The 22,429-nt window shown below is 46.6% G+C and overlaps 1 protein-coding gene across 1 annotated transcript in view; it reads left to right on the top strand.

The window, feature by feature from the left end:
* LOC309554052 (dihydrofolate reductase-like) overlaps positions 1–22,429 on the top strand; it is a 100,432-nt gene that overhangs the window by 24,977 nt on the left and 53,026 nt on the right. The window contains exons 2-4 of the mRNA XM_082255576.1: positions 20,147–20,261; positions 22,074–22,123; positions 22,314–22,419. Of these exons, the coding sequence (XP_082111702.1) occupies positions 20,155–20,261; positions 22,074–22,123; positions 22,314–22,419 (263 nt within the window). The 5' untranslated portion in view covers positions 20,147–20,154. The remainder of the gene's footprint in view (positions 1–20,146; positions 20,262–22,073; positions 22,124–22,313; positions 22,420–22,429) is intronic.

The raw sequence follows: 22,429 nt of genomic DNA, 5'->3' as shown, positions 1-22,429 counted from the left end.
CTTTTATTAACCAATTTAAAATTAAATTAACATAAATTAACATAAAGGAAAAACCATTCCTTAAAACAGAAACGTCAAAAAACAGTTAAAGCTGTTGTTGGTCTTTGAGGCTCCCCATTTTAATGTTCAGATAAATAATACTACACTGCTGGCCCACTTAAACATACTAGGCCTCCAGCCGCAAAACTCCAGCTCTGAGACAACACTCTACCCACAGTGTACCCATGTTTCCTTCCAGTCAAACTGACCTCAACTGGAACGCACCAGAGGGAACCTACCACCAGTGGGTCCCGAACCATTACCTTGACTTAAAGGTTCTTGCACCTGCCAGCAAAGACCAACAAAAAACGCCACCGCACGCCAAGGGTGAAGCCTTACCCTTGAGTGCCCCTCCACAACCAACGCCCTCTGTATACCGTCCTGCAACCCCAGAGCCCACAGGTCAGTCCCCACCTCATTTAGGTGCACCCCATCGCCTCGCAAGTACCTCCAGGTCTCAACCTCCAACTCCAGATGCCTAACGACCACGCCCCCATTGCGACAAACAAATTTTCCCACCGCTTTGTTAACTTTTATGCGTGCCCTGTTAACACGCTCCACCGACCTGGCCAAACGCCAGGAAGTACGGGCGACCATGTCAGACCAGACGATGATAAGGTCCGGGAAGGACACACGGAGACGCAGGAAATCCAATTTTATGTCCCGTATCAGTTCCCGCATGGATCTAACCGCCAGATCATTACCCCCCGCATGAAGCACCAGCTCATGCAGATGTCTGTCCCACCGAGCAAATTTATAAACCTCCGGCACCACCCTGCTCCACATCATACCCGGCACCCCCAGCCAGCGGACGCAGGCTTCCTGTCTGGTGAAACCTAGCTGTCTACCACCAGGACGGACATCTGCTTGCCTGGCACCCCAAAACACATAGGAGTGTCCCAATATCCAGACGAGGCCCGGTTCACCTGAAAGAAACAAAACAAAAGGCAAAATAACAGCAAACCCCCCGAAGGTTCCTCGTACATACACAGACGCACATACCCATACCCAACGACAATCACAACAGATGAGGACAAACATACAACAAAAACCTCTTCGAATCCCACCTACCAATGCGCTTAACCGCATCCTCATCCAACCCCCATCGGGCGGCCTCCGTGGCTGCCCCAATGCGGAAGGAGTGTGAGGCATTGCACTTCGCATCCAAACCCAAGACACTCAAACACTTACGGAACACCCCGATGAATTGATATCTGGACAAGGAAGCTCCATCAGCATGCACTAAAAACGAGCCACCCACCCGCGGCCGTACAGCCAAAAAAGCACGCGCAGCGCCCACCGGGCACAAATGCGATGCCGGCATGGCAAACAACCGAATCCGCACGCCTCTACCCAACTGATCCGTTTTGGACCGACGGAGCAAAATGCTAACTTCCTCATCCCGGCAGGACACATCCTGCGCCAACAGGCCCCCCGAAACACCTTTAGAGGGGCTCACCAATTCCCCAATCCGAAAGGCCCCAAAAAACGCCAGGCAGAACGCTGCCCGAAAAAGGAGGACCTCATAAGCAGAAAAACACAGTGTACCCAAGGCAGCGGAAATATCCAGCAATAGGGGAAAGGATACAGGGCGCCTACCGTCCTTACGGCGATGGGCACGCCCATACCCCTTCAGAGCTTGCCGAACTACGAAGTCCTTCGTAAAATCGTAACTAACCTGCAACTTAAACAAGAAGGCCAGGCCGGCCAACTTGCGAGCCACGGCGGACGCCGACCCACCCTTCTCAAACTGTCGTGTCAGAAAGTAAAGGACCACCCATCGAACATCCGGATCCATGCTATCCAGCTCCGCCAAACGCAGCACCTCCCACCACTCGAGCCACACTTTGGAATATGCTGACCACGTCGCCTCACTCACCGACCGTTGGATCCAGCCGGCGATGACCCCAAGGCAATCTCCCACAGCCAATCGGGACATGGGACCCCGTGTTGCTCCGCCTCCGGCGCCAACTCTCGAAACCGGTCCCACTGAAACCGAGACAAGGCGTCAGCTACCGTGTTAACCACCCTCGGAATGTGCACAGCATGAAGAAAAACATTAAATTTAAGGCAACGCAACACTAACTGTCTCAGCAGCTGAACCACCGCTGCGAGGAAGCCGAGGAGCGGTTAATCACCTGTACCACTGCCATGTTATCGCAGTGCAGACAAACCCTCAAATCCTGGAATGCGTCTCCCCAAATCTCCATGGCGAGCACCACCGGAAACAGTTCCAAAAGTACCATTTTCCAAAGGAGATTGTAATGTTCCGGTACCTTTGGTACCCTAAATTACTCTTTTCACAAGTGTATGCGCCCCACCATTCTCTTTTGGAAAGGTGCGCATACACCTTTAAGACTGAAGCTGTCATCACTCAGCGCCGGACTAGATGGCTATTTAAATCGCCGGTTCTCACTCACATGTGTTCGTTCAAACACCCTTACCTGGATGCTAACTTGGCTTGAAGCTTTCGTGCTTGCAAGCATACCTCGCTGACGGAACCTCGCTGCGCTGATCCCTGCATCCCGCTTCCGGATCATCCGCTCCTCCTGAACCAACCTTCGGCTGTATTGCTATTAGTGCTAAGTACCCCACAGGGGAACCCTCTATAAACTTATACTAAGCTTACACTATTTAGCTCTGCATAGTAAAGACTATTTATCACATCTGCATATCTAGATTGCTAGCTCTTAAGACTACTGCTACTTATTCCTGCACTGGGTTGATCTCTCTTGTATGTCCACCTGCTACTCTGTCATCTGCTACCATACATGATTGCTAAACCTACCTGCATCCATCTGCTACTGTCTTACCTTCAAATGTCTGTCACCTACCACCTCCACTCAACCTGTCTCTTAAATCTTCATCACTGTGTTACTACATACATAAAGTCACTCTAGGAACCAGCTTGTTGAGTGTGTGTATTTACTAGCTGAATTAAGACCTTCCACACATGATGAGTCATTGAGGTTGGGAATGGAATCTCAGCATCTCTCTTACATGACTACTGAAGTGGAATATTTCTGCAGCTGAAAATCCACACCATACATGAAACGCAGGAGCGTTACAGATTGAACGAACCCACAAATGGATTCAGCAGAAATAACCACTCAGGTGACACAATTAAAACAGCAAGTAACTGCGTTAATACACGCACTTGCTGAATTAAAAGAAGACAATCAGGCTCTGTCGCAGCAGGTAATTAGACTGACACAACTTACCTCTGCTCAGTCCCCTGAACCCAAGATAAATCCCCCTTTGGTATTTACAGGCGATCGCAAAAAATTTTGCGAATTTAAAAACGCATGTGAGTTACTTTTTTTGCTAAAACCTCGTACCTACCTTACTGATCACATTAAGGTTTGTACTATTATTTCTTACCTAACAGGCGATCCTCGAGCCTGGGCAGACTCTCTTTTTGAGAAAAACGACCAGCTTCTCAACTCCTATGCCTTGTTCCTAGCAGAACTCACTAGTCTATATGATGACCCCAATAGGCAGAGTACTGCCGATCTTCAATTAAGATCCTTGAAACAAGGAAGGAGGCCTGTAGAAGACTTTGTCGCGGAATTCAAGAGATGGACCCTTGATTCAGAATGGAATGATGCATCTCTGAAAACTCAATTTAGGCTTGGCCTATCAGAAGCCGTTAAGGACGAGCTTGCCCGAGCGGATCTACCAAAAACCCTGGATGCATTAATACAACTCAGTATTACCATAGATAGAAGACTACGAGAAAGAAAGGCTGAGAAAATGGGAATGCCATTATCCGTTTCCTCTTGGATTCCGGCCGTTAACCCCGTTCCTATGGAGGTAGGAACCATACGCCCACCACTATCAACTATGGAAAAAGCCAAAAGACGATATGAAAATCTCTGCTTGTACTGTGCATCCCCGGATCACAAGATAAATGTCTGTCCCCTAGTCAACAAAAAGAAGGGTGAGTGTTCACATGTCCTCCTAGGGGGATTGACAACTTCATTCACTAACCCTTACATTTTTGTTTGTTTGACATTACAGTGGGACCAGAACAGGATTACTACTAAGGCCATGATTGACACAGGATCTTGTGGAAATTATATTGATATATGTTTTGCTGCTTCAAATAAAATTCCTATTATTTCTAAACTTAAACCTGTCTCAGTAAGTCTTATTACCGGTGTTCCGTTATCCTCTGGTCCGATCACCGATCAGACAAAAGCACTTCTAGTCACTATTAACGAGTCTCATAGGGAGACTACTACCTTCGATTTAATACCTTCACCCCACTTTCCCATTGTGTTGGGACTTCCCTGGTTACACACACACCAACCAACCATAGATTGGAAGGAACGATCCTTGGCCTTCCTCTCTTGCTATTGCGAGGATACGTGTAACCTCCCGTCTTCCGGGAAGATTCTGTCTATGGTGACAGATGAGATTGCACCACTATGTTATCAGGATCTTTCTGAGGTTTTTCTTGAGAAAAATGCTCAAGCATTACCTCCTCATCGAGACTATGATTGTAGCATTGATCTACTCCCAAATAGCAAATTGCCGTTCGGTCATGTTTATCCTCTTTCACAGGATGAACTTTCCCATCTCAAAACCTATTTGGATGAGAATTTGGAAAAAGGTTTTATTAGACCTTCCACTTCTTCCACAGCAGCAGGACTCTTTTTTGTTCGCAATAAGGACTCAAGTCTCAGACCTATCATCGACTACAGGAAATTGAATGCTATCACAATAAAAGATCGCTATCCTCTACCGCTTATCGCTGAGCTCATTGAGCAGGTGCGTGGAGCTACCTATTTTTCAAAATTGGACCTGAAAGGAGCATACAATCTCATTCGAATCCGTGATGGACACGAGTGGAAGACTGCATTCAGAACCAGATACGGATTGTTCGAATATCTTGTGATGCCATTCGGGCTATGCAACGCCCCTGCAGTTTTCCAACGATTTATAAACGATATTTTTAAAGACTTACTAGATGTCTGTGTTGTGGTATATCTGGACGATATACTTATATATTCACGATCCCTGTCTGAACACATAAGACATGTAAGACTTGTACTATCGAGATTGCTTGCACATAACCTTTATGTGAAACTGAAGAAATGCTTGTTTCATAAAGACGAGGTACTCTTTCTAGGCTACATCATATCCAAAACAGGAATCGAGATGGACATGAGTAAAATATCCTGCATTCAGGATTGGCCTACACCAACCACACGCAAGGCGCTACAGCGATTCCTGGGATTTTAAAATTTCTACAGGAAGTTCATTAAAAACTTTTCTGCTATTGTGAGACCCCTCACACAGCTCACTAGCATAAAAAAACATTCAAATGGTCAGAAGAAGCCAATAAAGCTTTTCACTTGTTAAAGACAAGGTTTACTTCCGCTCCCATATTACGCCATCCAGACCCATCCCTCCAATACATTCTGGAGGTAGATGCGTCAAACATGGCAGTAGGAGCAATACTCTCCCAACGACCAACCCACACTTCACCACTTCATCCAGTCGCCTTTTTTTCTAAATCCCTAAGCAGTCCCGAGATAAATTACCCCGTGGGTGAAAAGGAACTGCTTGCTATAAAATTGGCTCTGGAGAATTGGCGACATTTACTCGAAGGCACCCAATTACCAATAATTATATACACGGACCATAAAAACCTCCAATATCTTCAGACTAGCAAAACTCTCTCGCACCGACAGGTACGATGGTCACTATTCTTTCTAAGGTTTAACTTCCTAGTGACTTACACACCTGCAGATAAGAACAAAAAGGCGGATGCACTATCACGACTAACTGAAGAAAACTACTTTGAAATCCCTTCCGTTCCTATAATACCTCACAAACGCATTATTGGAGTTGTCCGTTCCTTGAAGGAAGAGGTTTTGCATGGTATAAGTTTGGATTCACCCCCACCACAACTAAATACTGATGCAGAAGGCTTCCTCTACTACAACGACAAACTTTACATACCACCTACCCTACGCACCAAGATCTTGGAATTATCTCATGATGTGCCTATGGCAGGACATATGGGTATGACAAAGACTCTTAATTTGATTTCCCGGCAATTCTGGTGGCCTGACATGAAAACATCTATACAAAAATTCGTCTCTTCATGCAATGTCTGTGCCAGGTCCAAAATTGACACTACGAGACCATCCGGTCTACTATGCAGTCTACCAATACCCCAAACTCCATGGGAAGTTTTGTCCTTGGACTTCATCGTAGAATTGCCTCTTTCCAAAGGATTTAATACCATCTTGGTGTCAGTGGACCATCTGACAAAGATGGCACATTTCATTGCTATTCGCAGACTACCTTCGTCCAAACAAACGGCAGAACTCCTGATGAAACATGTCTTTAGATTACATGGTATCCCAAAAACTCTTCTGTCTGACCGTGGATCCCAATTTATTTCTAAGTTCTGGCAAGAACTATGTCACATACTACGGATCGAGCGGAAGCTCACTTCTCCTTACCATCCGCAGACCAACGGACAGACTGAAAGAGTCAACCAATGCATCGAGCAGTATTTACGTTGTTACACTTCTTACCAACAGGATGATTGGGTGGATCTTCTCCCTCTGGCAGAATTTGCCTACAACAACGCAACCCACAGTACAACCAAGCAGAGTCCGTTCTACTTGAACTATGGGTTTCATCCCTCTATTCTTCCACCACGCATCCTTCCTTCAAACAACCCAGTAGCCTCAGACTATCTTACCCAAATAAAGGATTCTCTGGGTTTATTAAATACTACCATTGCACACGCTCACAGTCAACAAAAGAAGTACTATGATCTTCGCAGAAGACCTTCTCCACAGTACACTATCGGGGACCTCGTTTGGCTCTCAACAAAAAATTTAAGACTGAAGATCCCTAGCAAAAAGCTTGGACCTCTGTTCTTGGGACCTTTTCCAATCAAAAAACTTATTGGAAAAGCTGCAGTACAGCTTACATTGCCAATAGACCTAAAAATCCATCCCATTTTCCATGTGTCGCTACTGAAGCCCCATGTTCCGGACCAAGGAATAAGGCCTAATATTCCACCTCCGCCTCCTGTACAAGTTGAGGGTGGAGAAGAATACGAGATAAAAGAGATTCTGGATTCTCATATCTACAGAAGAAGACTTCAGTACTTGGTTAGATGGAAGAACTATGGGCCCCAAGACAACACCTGGCTAAACACCTCTGAAATACATGCCCCTAGATTAATCCACAATTTTCATGCGAGATACTCAGACAAACCAGCTCCAGAGGCCTTCAGGAGCCGGCCTTAAGGGGGGGGTATTGTAATGTTCCGGTACCTTTGGTACCCTAAATTACTCTTTTCACAAGTGTATGCGCCCCACCATTCTCTTTTGGAAAGGTGCGCATACACCTTTAAGACTGAAGCTGTTATCACTCAGCGCCGGACTAGATGGCTATTTAAATCGCCGGTTCTCACTCACATGTGTTCATTCAAACACCCTTACCTGGATGCTAACTTGGCTTGAAGCTTTCGTGCTTGCAAGCATACCTCGCTGACGGAACCTCGCTGCGCTGATCCCTGCATCCCGCTTCAGGATCATCCGCTCCTCCTGAACCAACCTTCGGCTGTATTGCTATTAGTGCTAAGTACCCCGCAGGGGAACCCTCTATAAACTTATACTAAGCTTACACTATCTAGCTCTGCATAGTAAAGACTATTTATCACATCTGCATATCTAGATTGCTAGCTCTTAAGACTACTGCTACTTATTCCTGCACTGGGTTGATCTCTCTTGTATGTCCACCTGCTACTCTGTCATCTGCTACCATACATGATTGCTAAACCTACCTGCATCCATCTGCTACTGTCTTACCTTCAAGTGTCTGTCACCTACCACCTCCACTCAACCTGTCTCTTAAATCTTCATCACTGTGTTACTACATACATAAAGTCACTCTAGGAACCAGCTTGTTGAGTGTGTGTATTTACTAGCTGAATTAAGACCTTCCACACATGATGAGTCATTGAGGTTGGGAATGGTATCTCAGCATCTCTCTTACATGACTACTGAAGTGGAATATTTCTGCAGCTGAAAATCCACACCATACATGAAACGCAGGAGCGTTACAGAGATCTGCCTCCAACCATGACGCAGGCCAAGGCGCCGCGCTCCACCGACCCCGATAGAAAGCCCCATAACCAGTGGAACCCGCCGCGTCCGTGTACAGCTCCAGGTCAAAATTGCTGACCGGCCCTGACATCCACAAAGCCCTTCCATTGTAGTCGACCAAGAAACTGTGCCACAGATGCAGGTCCTCCCTATGTTCCTTGTTGAGGCGGATAAAGTGTGTGGGCGACGTTGCTCCCACCGTGGCCGCCGACAGCCTCCTACAAAAACCCGCCCCATGGGCAAAATCCGGCACGCAAAGTTCAGTTTGCCCAACAATGACTGCAAGCAGCGAAGCTGGATTTTGCGAAGGCCCAAGACAGCCCGAATCTTCGACTTGAGAGCCGAAAGCTTGTCCTCCGGCAAGCGACATTCCATAGCGTCGGAATCTACCACAATGCCCAAAAAGCTAAGCATCGTGGTTGGGCCCTCCGTTTTTTCCGGTGCAAGTGGAATCCCAAACTGAACCGCGACGTGCTGCAACGTAGCAAGAAGCACGGCACACACGTTGGAGGAAGGCGGACCCACACAAAGGAAATCATCCAAATAATGAATGAGGGAATTCGCCCCAGACACGTTCCATACCACCCACTCCACAAAAGAGCTGAACGTCTCAAAGAATGCACAAGAAATGGAACAACCCATAGGGAGGCAGCGGTCGACATAATAAGCCCCCTGCCACCGGGAACCTAACAGGTAAAAACTATCCGGGTGAACCTGAAGCAGCCTAAAGGCGGCTTCAATATCAGCCTTCGCTATGAGTGCCCCCCGCCCATAGCGCCGAACCCAAAACACTGCCGCATCGAAAGGCGTATAAGCCACCACGCAGGCTGCCGAATCAATCGCGTCATTCACCGACCCCCCTTTTGGGAAAGAGAGATGGTGAATGAGGCGAAACTTATTGACCTCCTTTTTAGGCACCACACCCAGCGGAGAAACCACCAAATTAGGCAATGGAGGAGAGGGAAAAGGGCCACCCATACGACCCAACGCCCCTTCCTTCGCCAGCTTGTCGGACACCACCGCAGTATGCTGCAGTGGGGACCGCAAATTCGCAAATTCTGCGCATGAGGGGGAATGGTAGTCATGGAGCAAGGAATACGAAAACCCTCCGAAAACCCGGCCTCCAGGAGGTGAGCCGCTGCTCGATCAGGGTATCTACGTAGAAAAGGCAGCATCTTTGCCAAGATCATTGGCGTCGTCCCTTTTTTGACCAGGCTCCCTGGAGCGTCCCTTTCCCCATTTGAAACAGCGGGACAACGGATGGGCACCCCCGCAACCCGAGCATTCGTGCTTGTAGCGACAGGACCCCCCTGAACTTACATGAAGCCTAGTTGAATTGCCAACAGCAACCCCGCCGCTTTGTGACCGACTGCCCGGGGGTAGAAGAACCGCCAGCCCCCCTGGAAAAAACTGCTGGGGAGCCTGCGCCAACGACATAAGCCGCATCCAGAGGCTAATGTCCTTGTGGTCCCAACGCAGCGACTGTCGGATGGCCTTCCGCTGACGGAACTGCTCATCATACCGCAGCCACGCCGTACCCCCATATACCCAGTAAGCCTCACCAATAGCATCCAAGTAACAAAAGAGAGCCGAACAATGTTTGGGGTTCTTCTCCCCAATCACACTAGCTAGAATCGCGAACGCCTGCAACCAGTTCTCGAAAGTGCACAGGATTAACCTATACCGCCGCTTCTCCTCATCCTCCTTCTTGTTCTCCTCCGGCTTGATCCTATCCAAGTTAAATTTCTCCAGTGGCAAAAGAGTAAAGATTTCCACGTACTCACCCTTGACAATCTTCTCTCTGACCTCCACCTTCAGATGCGCACCCAACGGGCCCTCGAAGCACACGTAGACTTCGCACCTCGCCGAGTCATCCAACCAGACTGTGTCCCCTTTCTTAGCACTGTCCCCAGCCCCCTTTTTTGACCCCCCTGCCGCGTCCCCCACCAATGTAGAAGCGGCCTCAGGCGACGGCTCGACCGCCGCGGCCTGCACGCCAACCGCCCCATGGTCCCCAGGCGCTGGCACAAGCCCCGCCGTCACCCCCCCAGAAGCGGGCGGGACCCACACAACCGCCGGCGAGGGGCTAGCACCCCCCCTGCGTGTCGAAGCGCCCGACCAGCTCCCGCAGACCAGACAGCAAGGAAACTAACACCCCATCCGACCCCACAGCAGTAGGCTTACCACCCGCCAACTGGACAGCTGACCCCTCCCCCCTATTGGGCAACCGCGACCACCTAGACCCAACAGTGCACGTAAAGAATCACAGACAGACACAGAAGTCTCACACTCACCGGGCTGCCCAGGGGTGGTCCCGCTAGCCGTTGCTCCGGAAGCCCTCTCAGCTGGGCCGCTCGAAGTCGCCTCCTCATCCGAACCCGACAGCTCGCCTTCTGACCGATCCATCGCAGGTGGAGATGCCTCCGCGGAGGGCCGTGCAGGGGGCCTGCCCCCGGATGCCCACGAACCGTGTGGCCGTCCTGCGGAACCCCACACACCGGTCCCGCCTCCAGATGATGTTCCGGCAGCACGCCCCGAGACTGGAGCGCCCGCTGTGGCACGGCCCGTGCTCCTCTGCTGAACTGAAGCCCCGGGCCTAGTGGGTCTCGGGCACCTATGGGGGCTGCCGGCCAAGGAACCGGAGGGCCCGGCAGCCGCATCACTGCTCCTCCCCCGCTGAGACTCCTCCCCAACACCGGAAACCACAGGGGAGGAGTCCGCATTCCTGCCCGACTGCCACCCAGGGGGAGGGGAAACTGAGGCACGCCTACCCCTCCCACCCCCTGAGCTCTGCTGCTGCCGAGGATTCCTCCCAGCCGCGCCGCCGGTCGAAGCAGTGGCACGCTTCGCCGGTGGGCCCGGAGGGTTCCGAAGGGGGCTCCTAAAGGATTTTCCAGCACGGGGGGGGAGTCCGGGGGAGAAACGCTCCGGAGGCCTGGTTCTCCGAGCGAGAGTGGAGTCCCGCCCCCCCGCCGTCGCAGCCGGGCTCTGGTCACCCAGCACCGCCGCGACCTGAGCCTGGGCCCAGGCCGCCCCATGAACCGCGGCCGCGGTGCAGAGATGGGAGAGCAAGCCGTCCAGCTTGGCCATCCTGGTGGGGAGAAGCAGGGGACAGCGGGCAGATGTGGGGTTGAAGGCCGGCTGACAGCAGGGCGGGGAGGAAGCCGCAAGTGCTCGCTGTGTGTCAGCGTTAGCACAGCAGTGGAGAGAGGAAAACCGTGCAGCCGAGAGGAAGCCTGCCGGCAGAGGAAAAAAGGGGGGGGGCGGATGCCCCGCCGCACACCACGCGGTGGATGCACTGCGCCTGCTGAGGGGGAAGAGGGGGACAGCCTGAAAGAGCCCAAAACTATGCAGGGAGAGCGGGCGAGCGTGCAGCCAGCGGGGGGGGGGGGGGCGTCTGGAGTACACAGCCGCACACAGCCTTGCGGAGCAACACACCAGAGGTAGAGCGGGCGGGCGAGCAGCCAACGGGGGGGGGGCGGCCGGAGTACACAGCTGCACACCTGACTGTCTGAGCCACCCTCTGGTGGGAGATCGGCGTGGGGAAGGAGGGGGGGAAGGAGAGAGAGGACCTAGCAGAGCAGCAGCGGGGAAGGGAGGGAGGGGGGGGCGACAGCCCGGATAGCCCGATGTGCAGACAGGGGAAGGGAGAGGGAGCCAGGCACAACACGGACAACAGCAGGAGGGCACCAGGCGCGGAAGGAGGGAGGGAAGGGCACACCACCTCACCAGGAAGCTTCTTCTGCCGAGTGAGGGGATTTTTGGCGCCCCCAGCAGATCCCACCTCTTACTGCCTGCCAGCCCCACCTCCCCCTAGAGCTAACCAAAACAACCTAGGCTCCCCCCCATGACACCCCTGTCTCAACTTGTGTTTCCTAATTTAACCCCTACCACTCCCCTGTCCACTTAGTCATGCTGGCCCTATGCTACCACTCCGCTCCTGCTCCGGGCCTCACTTTCTCCATTTTTGATTCCCCCAAGGGTTCCCCAACTAAAGTGTACTGTGCTTTTATGTTTTTAGTCCCCAAGTGCAAAACCTTACACTTCTCCACATTAAACCTAATTTGCCATGTTGTTGCCCACTCTGTTATTTTGTCCAGGTCATTCTGTAGGATATCTGCTTCATGCTGTGCAGTTATTCCACTCATTCTCTTCTCCTATCCCCATATAAAATAAACAAAACAAACCCAAGATGCCAGACTGTTCATTGTCTCAGATCTCACACTTGGGCAATCAGCTTAAATGTGCTGTTGGTGTTACCAGTGACCATGGCAGACCCACATCAGGCCCAATGCCTGGAAATATTGCTACACATAGTTACATAGTAGTTGAGGTTGAATAAAGACATCAGTCCATCCATCTCAACCTGTACAGGTGTGTGTGTGTCAGTGGCTTGATCATTTCCCATAACTCTGAATTTTGTGATCTGTGAGATGCACGTCCAACAGTCTTTTAAAAGTAGCCATATTCCCCGCAGCTACCACATTCTCACCGCCCTTACAGGGAAGAACCCCTTACGCAGCTTAAAATGGAGTTCCACCCTTAAAAGACACTTTGCCCCATCTGCTTGCTCTGTGTCACCTGAAAAATAAATGGATAATCACAATTTTTTTCCTTTACTTACCTTATTTTAGAAGAAAATGTACTTACCTTACTTCCTCTTCCTCCCTCTGCGGCCGTGGCCCGCGCCGTCACTTCCTGCTTGCATTGATTCCTGGGAGCTGAACGTCATCGCTCCCTGGAATCAATGCGCCTGCACCAGCCCCGCTTGTCAGTTGCCCAGAAGCTGTGCAGGAATGACGCGCCTGCACCGGACATGACGAACGGGGCCGGTGCAGGCACATTCTGGGATGAAGAGGACACGGAAGAGGACACCGAAGAGGACGCGCTGGCTTCAGCTGCCCACACCTGAGATGGCAGTGCTGGACAAGACATTTTCGAGGTAAGTATTTCTTCTAAAAGGTAAGTGCGACCTGGGACAGTTCAGAGGCTATCCATTGTGGAATGCACTAGCCCTGACTGTGCCGAGGGGATTTTTAGTGAAAAAAACTTTCCGAGGGTGGAACTCCGCTTTAAGGTTAAACCGCCTCTCCTCTAATCTCATTTTGTGGCCACGTGACCTCTTGCACTCCTTGAGACTGAATCATTTTTTACCTATGCTGGGATCGCCACTGAGGTATTTGTAAATCGCTATCATGTCCCCTCTCAGGCGTCTCCTCTCCAAGGAGAATAAATAAAGCACTTGTAATCGCTCCTTGTGATTAAGGTCCTCCAATCCCCTAATTAGTTTAGTTACATAGTAGTTGAGGTTGAATAAAGACTATAGTCCATCCAGTTCAACCTGTGAAGGTGTGTGTGGACGCAATCATCTCACATACCCCTGAATGTTTTGATCTTTGAGATGTATGTCCAAGAGTCTTTTAAAAGTAGCCATACTTCCTGCAGTTACTACCATTTGTGGTAGAGAATTCCATAATCTTGTAGCCCTTACTGTAAAAAAAAAACCCCTGCGTAGCCTAAGGTTAAATCTCTTCTCCTCTAATCGCATTGTATGGCCACGTGTCCTCATGCATTAGTTGCGACTGAACAGTTTTTTTCTATGCTGAGATCACCATTGAGGTACTTGTATATCGCTATTATGTCCCCTCTCAGGCGTCTCCTTTCCAGGGAGAATAAATCAAGCGCTTGTAAGCGCTCTTCATAGTTAAGATCCTCCAATCCCCTAATGAAATTAGTTGCTCTCCTCTGAACTCTCTCCAGCTCCATCACATCCCTTCTGAGGACCGGCGACCAGATCTGGACAGAATACTCCAGGTGTGGTCAGACCAGTTGCCCTTCTTTGGACTCTCTCCAGTTCCAGCACATCCCTCCTGAGGATTGGCAACCAGAATGGGACAGAATTCTCCAGGTGTGGCCGGACCAGGGTTTTATAAAGTGGCAGGATTATAGCTTTGTCTCTGGAGTATATCCCCTTCCTTATGCATGCTAATATTCTGCTGGCTTTGACAGCTGCAGCTTGACATTGCATGCTATTATTTAATCTATCTTCTACTAGAACCCCCAAATCCTTCTCCATCGTGGATTCCCTACAGAGGTTCCTCCCCTAGAGCATAATTTGCGTTTATGTTTTTTGCCCCCAAGTGCAATACCTTACACTTCTCTACATTAAATCTCATTTGCCACATAGTTGCCCACTCTGTTATTTTGTTCAGGTCATTCTGTAAGATTTCTATATCTTGATGCAAAGTTATTGCCCTGCATATCTTTGTGTCCTCCGCGAAAACTGAGATTGCGCTACTGATTCCGTCCTCTATGTTATTGATAAATAAATTGAACAAAATTGATCCCAGGACTGAGCCCTGGGGGACCCCACTTACCACTCAGAGCACGTGTTATTTATTACCACCCTTTGGACATGCCCATGTAACCAGTTTTCTATCCAAGAACAAAACTTGAGGTCGATGCCTGCAGACCTTAGTTTATAGATTAAACGTTTGTGGGGAACGGTGTGAAATGCCTTAGCAAATTCCAGATATACCACATCCACCGGTCTCCTCCTATCTAGCTCACAGCTCACCTCCTCATAAAAAGCTAACAGATTGGTTTGGCAAGAACGTCCTTTTGTGAACCCGTGCTGATTACTGCTGATGATACTGTTGACCTTAGCAAGTTCTTGGATATAGTCCCTTATCAACCCTTCCAATAATTTACATACAATTGATGTCAGGCTTACCGGTCTATAGTTTCCTGGAATATCCCTCCTCCCTTTTTTTGAATATTGGTATCACATTAGCTTTTCTCTAGTCACCTGGTACAGTTCCTGTCAATATACTGTCTGTGAAGATTAGGAACAATGGTCTAGAAAAAACCCTCCAGAGTTCCTTGAGTACTCTGGGGTGCAAGCCATCTGGTCCTGGTGATTTATTAGTGTCAATGTTATCAAGTCTTTCCTTGATTTCACTCTCTGATAGCCACTGCTGCAAGTCTTGTGATGTCGTGATAACCAGACAGTCCTGGTCTGTATACCCCTTCCTTTTCATGTGTAAAAACCGAGGAGAGACACCAGTCTTACTTATCTTCTGCCGACAACTGCACTACTAAAACCACAGGTGGATGTTTGCTTTCTATAACATGGTCATTTTGTGGTTGTTTCCATTGTCCTGGTGCTCTGGGGCTTCTATAAATGTGCTAGGTAGTCAGGAAATTAGATGTGTAATTTATGCCCCTAGAACACCTGAAGGTGCTCCTTGGATGTTGGGCCTCTATGTGGCTAGGCTGTGAAAAAAATCTCACACATGTGGTATCGCCATACTCAGGAGTAGGGATGATCGAACGGTTCGGGTCGACCATCGGTTCGACCCGAACATTGGGTGTTCGAAATTCGGCCGAATTCCGAACTTTTTGCAGTAAAAGTTCGGAATTCGGTCACCAGAACCGCCCAAAATGCAATGGGACAGGAACTGGGCTTTAAAAGCCCATGATTGGCCCAGAAACTTCAGTAAAAGCCAATTGAGGGGGCAGGAGTCTGCTAGGAATGTGATTGGAGTAACTATGGGGTCCAGAGGCCAATCAGGAGTGAATAAACCCCCAGTTTATAACATAGCCCCGCCAAACCTATAGCACTGTAATACAGAGGCTGTGGAAGAGAGTGCAAGCATTTGTGTTTCTCCTGCTGCTTGTAAAGCTCCAGTGTCATTTTGCAATTATCTTCTGCTGTATGGAGCTGTTCTTTTAGTGTGAGGAAAGGGATATGCAGTGTAGTTAGGGTACTATATACCACTATAGTTAGATTCAATAATCTAGTTTTTGTAGGGATACTTTTAAGTGTCAGGGTGACCGTAGTGTAGTTTAGGGTGACCTGACTCTGCCATGTCAGGGTGACCGTAGTGTAGTTTAGGGTGACCTGACTCTGCCATGTCAGGGTGACCGTAGTGTAGTTTAGGGTAACCTGACTCTGCCATGCCAGGGTAACCGAACTCTGCCATGTCAGGGTGACCGTAGTGTAGTTTAGGGTGACCTGACTCTGCCATGCCAGGGTGACCGAACTCTGTCATGTCAGGGTGACCGTAGTGTAGTTTAGGGTGACCTGACTCTGCCATGCCAGGGTGACCGAACTCTGCCATGTCATGGTGACCGTAGTGTAGTTTAGGGTGACCTGACTCTGCCATGCCAGGGTGACCCCACTATGCAGATTCTGGGTTAGGGGTATACATATATATATATATATATATATATAATATATATATATATATATGTATATATATATATGTATATGTATATACACGCACATATATATATATATATATATATATATATATATATATATATATATATATATATATATACACATACACACACACACACATATATATATATATATATATATATATATATACCCCTATACAGAAGTTCAGATGTCATGCCTGCCTCCAAACACCTTCAAAAAACGCCTGAAAAACGCCTGAAACAAAAACGCCCAGGTGTGAAAGGAGGGTAACACCATCCCTGCGCTACTGAAATTCTAAGAAAAATAATCATTTTTTTTCTGGTTCTGCTACAGAGCTGAAACTTCACAGGTACACTTTTTAGACCCCCCCCCCCCCCCCCCAGACACTAAATCCAAAGAAATCTCATTTTTTTTTTTTCAATAATTTTTTCAATAATTGGCTCTCTATCAAAAACGACAATTTTTAAGAACTTTTTTTTGCCTGATTCATAGTCCATGGGGCATGACCCAGAGCCCTAGGCACTTTTTAGGGGCATTTATTAGGTTTTAGGGCTCCAAAATTGTGTTTTTTTGATTCCCGAAGTTCGGGTCCCATTGATTTTAATGGGGTTCTGGAATCCGAACCGAACTTTTGGGAAATTCGGGTGTTCTGGTCGAACCGAAATTTTCAAAAGTTCGATCATCCCTACTCAGGAGTAGTAGCAGATTATATTTTGGGATGTAATACTTAGTATGCCTATGCTGTGTGTTAGAAATTTCTTATAAATTAACAACTTTGTGTTAAAAAAAAATATGCTTTAATTTTCCTTCCACATTTTCCAAAAACTTTGGGCAAAAAAAATGACATTTTTAAAAGACTCATACCTCAAAGAAAATTAGTTGGGGTGTTTACGTATAAAATGTGGTTATTTTGTGGGTGTTTCCATTGTCTTGGTGATCCAGGGCCTTCAAAATGTATAAGTAGTCAGGAAATTAGATGTGTAATTTATGCCTCTAGAACGTCTGAAGGTGCTACTTGGATGTTGGACCTCTGTATGTGGCCAGGCTGTGAAAAAGTCTGTCCCACACATGCATACTCAGGACCAGTAGCAGAATGTATTTATGGTGGTAATTCTTGGTATGTCTATGCTGTGTGTTTGTTTAAGATGGCCACCAATATTTTGGAAGAAACATGCAATAGAATGTGTGGAAAACAGTGATGAAGAATAGAGAAAGATAGAGAGAGATAGAGGAAAAACAAAGAAAGAAAAAAAATGTAGTCTGCATCTCAATTGGGGGCAAACAGACACCTTTTTGGGTACAATATGAAAAAAAAGCAAAGTTCTATATTTTGTAGTGGTAACACGGGGCAGCCTTCCTTGCCAAGCAAAAGGCGGTCACACATGTCCAACAACCTCGTGCCTACAGGGCTGAACATGTGAAATGTAAATGTATTTGGCTATCTTTAGGTCAGCAGCAGAGGTGTTTAGTATTAATTCCTGGTTTAGAACTAAGGAAAGGCAAGCTGTCAGGCCTCCTTTTTTTAGCGGCATCTAATCTCAGGGCACCCTCAGGTCAACCCCTAAGCCTAAGAGGACAGTTGATCACTCCTTTTTTTTTATGTCTCCTGAGGACACCCTATATTATACATTTTAAAGGCACTGTTAAACTGAGGGGAGAAACTGGGAAACGGCCAGAGACTGGGGAAGAGCCACCTACATGGCACCAAACTAACATGGAATTGTGGACAAGCTTTTAAAAGACATTCAGCACTGGAAAGGAGATTCCAAAAAAAGATTGAAACCTTGCACATTCTCTCATCCTTGCTTAACCTAAAATGATCATTTACAATTTAGAGATCACGCAGCACCATCTAGTGGTCATATTATTTATTGCAGTTTGCACTGTGTTAAATTGTATTGTGATTATTATGTACATTTCAAAAGTAATTTTATGCCTCTATAAAAAAATAGCCTTGCATATTGAGACTGATATCCCTTTTGCATATGTTTCCTGAGATAAATTTACTTTTAATATGTATTAAAATGTATGTCATGACAATATGGAAAAAAAAAAAAAAAAAACATATTCAGTACATCTCTGCAATACATGTACGTTTCACAATGTTCTATCACTTTGAAGACCTTACAAGTACAGAAGAATATCTTTGCCGGACATTCAGGCTGACAACACAGCACCTATTGTGGACTGAATGATGTCAGCCCATCCCAGTTTTCTTTTGCTCAAATCCTCCCCCATCCTTTTCACCACAGTATAATGACCATTTTTTCTGTTGTCCGAGAGAACTATGCAGGCTAATTTGACTCCTTGCAATAACACAATAAGTGTGCACAGGACAGCTCTGAATTTCTGACATGATAAAACATTTTTGCACTCATTGAACAGATATAATCCAATATTTTCCGTGGTTTATTTACCAAACCAAAAGTAAGCAAATACCAGAACTTCATTGTTAGGGCTCACAAACATTTTAAAGATGAAGACAGCTAAATGCACTGCTGAAATCTAAGTACACTATATTACCAAAAGTATTGGAACACCTGCCTTTACATGCACATGAACTGTAATGGCATCCCAGTCTTAGTCCGTAGGGTTCGATATTGAGTTGGCACACCCTTTGTAGCTATAACATCTTCAACTCTTCTGGGAAGGCTGTCCACAAGGTATAGAAGTGTGTCTATGGGAATGTTTGACCAATCTTCCAGAAGTGCATTTGTGAAGTCAGGCACTGATGTAGATGAGAAGGCCTTGCTGTCTCCTCTCTAATTCCTACCAAAAGTGTTCTATCGGGTTGAGGTCAGGACTCTGTGCAGGCCAGTCAAGTTCCTCCACCCCAAACTTGCTCATCCATTTCTTTATGAACCTTGTGCACTGGTGTTCAGTCATGTTGGAAAAGGAAAGGGCCATCTCCAAACTGTTCCCACAAAGTTGGGAGCATGAAATCGTGTAAAATGTCTTGGCATGCTGACACCTTAAGTGTTCCCTTCACTGGAACTAAGGGGCCAAGCTCAACCCCTGAAATACAACTCCACCAAATGATTTGGACCAGTGCACAAAATAAGGTCCATAAAGACATGGATGAGTGAGTTTGGGGTAGAGGAATTTGACTGGCCTGCACAGAGTCCTGACTTTTGGGAGGAATTAGAGAGGAGACTGCCAGCCAGGCCTTCTCATCCACATCAGTGCCTGACCTCACAAATGCGCTTCTGGGAGAATGGTCAAACATTCCCATAGACACACTCCTAAACCTTTTGGACAGCCTTCCCAGAAGAGTTGAAGATGTTATAGCTGCAAAGGGTGGGCCAACTCAATATTGAACCCTACTGACTAAGATTGGGATGCCGTTACAGTTCATGTGCAAAGTAAAAGCAGAGCCAGGTTGGTGGGCTCACTTTTCTCTAAGCAATATAGCTAGGTCCCTTTTCTGCCCCCAACTTTTCACTGGACAGTGAAGGAGCTGCAAAAGCCTGATGAGCTCATCTCTCTGCTCTCTCCTTCTGTCAGAATGTTACTTGTCAGACAGGAATGTAAATGCAGCACACAATTGGCTCAGAGCACTATCCTTTTCTCCCCTGAGTTCTACTGTGCAACAGATTATAAGAGGTTTATATCAAGCCAAATTCAGATACACACACTAGTATTTAAAAATTGTGATTTTTTTTTTTAATCCACAATTTCTTTCATTAGTGTTTTCACATCTGCATGGAGCAGAGATTTAATAAATTCTTCTTCTTTTTAGGATCTACCATGTCCAAATCAGATGCGCCCATCACATTTAAGCCAATAAAATTGATTGCAGCCGCTTGCAATAATTTGGGAATTGGTCTCAATGGGAGGTTACCATGGAATTTACCGTAAGTATTTTTTCCAACAATATGTTAGCCATGCAAGTCCCTATAATAAAAAGCAGTGCTAAAGATTGAAGAATTCTTGGTATCATCAAGTCATGCAGAAGGGAAGATAAACCCACATTTTACCTTAAAGGAGCAATTCATACGATCATTTAATCAAACGATCGACTTCTGTTGAGCGGAGACAGCCAAACACTGATCGAAATTCAGCCAGTCCCTGCTAAACCAGCCAAATTTCGGTCAGTGTATGGCCAGCTTTATTGTATGTTGTCTTAGCCACTTGCTGACCACCCCTATAGCAGTTTTACTGCTACAGGTCAGAAGCTGTGCACCGGATCACGTAAATAAATGTGATCCAGCTCTTTCCGGTAGGGTGCGCGCATGCGATGTCCGCCGGCACCCGCTAATTGTTTAGTACACAGGCAGAATGTTGATCTGCCTATGTAAACAAGGCAGATTGCCATTCTGTCAATAGAGAAGGCATTGATCCTGTGTTCCTGCAAAGCATGGACACAGATCTATGCCTTCCCTTCGTAAAAGCACCTCCAACAGGACACAAGCACTGGCTAGGCACACAGTTAACCCTTTGGCTGGGAAGGGGTTAGCATCAGGAGTGATCAGTGTCATTAATACAGTGACAGTGCATATTTGTTAGCAGTGATCACTGTAATAATGACACTGGTCCCCAAAAAGTGTCAAAAGTGTCAGTTACATGTCCAAATTATCCGCCGCCATATCACAGTCCCACTATAAGCCGCTGATGGCCATCAGTAAAAAAAAAAATATCCCATAGTTTGTAAACGCTAAAACTTTTGCACAAATCAATCAATATATGCCTATTGGGATTTTTTTTTTTTTTACTAAAAATATTTAGCAGAATACATATTGGCCTAAGATGATGAAGAAATTACATTTTTTTTTTTTTTTTTTCGTAAATGTTTTTATTGAATTTTCACAAAAATGGAAGATACATAACATATAAGTAACCGGTATGCAGGTAAACATATCAGATGAAAAATGTAGTACAGAGAAACATTAGTAACCAAGTCCGTATATATCCAGAGGCTAAATGCCATCTGTGATGGACAGTAACAATCTGTAAGAACATATAGCATACATCACAAGCAGTAAGGCACATGGTGAGATCTATATCCATTCCTTCAGAACAAGATAGCATTGTACAAGGTACAACTAACAATAGTAAATCAGAGAAACAAGTTTAACCATCCATATCAGAGATAACTTCGCCATCGGGTCTTGAGGCCCACTCCACACTTGGGCACCCCCAATAGGAGCTACACTGTGCCCAAGCGCGGAGGGGGAAGATGAGAAATCTTTTTATTAGCAACACGTAGTGTACGTGCGGTGAGAAATGAGCAGAACTTCAAGGGTAAGATTAGACCTTCAAATGCTCAAACCAGTCAATCCAAGAAATTACATTTTTAAAATTTTTTTCATTGGATATGTTTTTTAGCAGAAAGTAAAATATATTGTTTTTTTTTTTTTTTCAAAATTGTCGGTCTTTTTTTGTTTATAGCGCAAAAAAAAAAGAAAAAAAAAAAAGCAGAGGTGATCAAATACCACCAAAAGAAAGCTATATTTGTAGGAAAAGCAAGAACATTTTTTTTAAATTTGCGTACAGCATTGCACGACCGCGCAATTGTCAGTTAAAATAACGCAGTGCCGTATTGCAGAAAAATGGCCTGTTGAGGAAGGGGGGTAAATCTTCCAGAGGTCGAGGGGTTAAACTGTATTGACCCTTTAAAAATCTGAACATTTCCTAATTGAAGATGTGTTTTTTTTTTTTCTTTTCAGGAATGAATTTCAGTATCTATTAAACAAATTAACGACAGTAGAACAGCCAGGTAAGGCACAGAATAATCAATAAAAAAAAAAAGGATTAAATAGTTTCCCTTACCAGTGAATGATGTACAGTATATTAATGTACATATTCAATGAAGGAGCATCAGCTTCTACCCCCTATCAATGTATCATGCTGATAAAGTCTAGAACTGGTTTTAGTAAATAATCCTCTGTCTGTGTACTTGTCTATAGGAAAAAAAAATCTGCTCGTCTGGGGCCGAACGTCTTTTGAGACCTTTGATGAGAACTTATTACCTCTGGCCAACACTGTCATAGTCCTCATGAGCAAGAAACTGAGGTAATGGGAC

This window comes from Pelophylax lessonae, assembly GCF_965119305.1.
Source record: "Pelophylax lessonae genome assembly, chromosome: 4".
NCBI lineage: Eukaryota > Metazoa > Chordata > Amphibia > Anura > Ranidae > Pelophylax > Pelophylax lessonae.
This window is presented reverse-complemented; position numbering and strand designations above follow the sequence as displayed.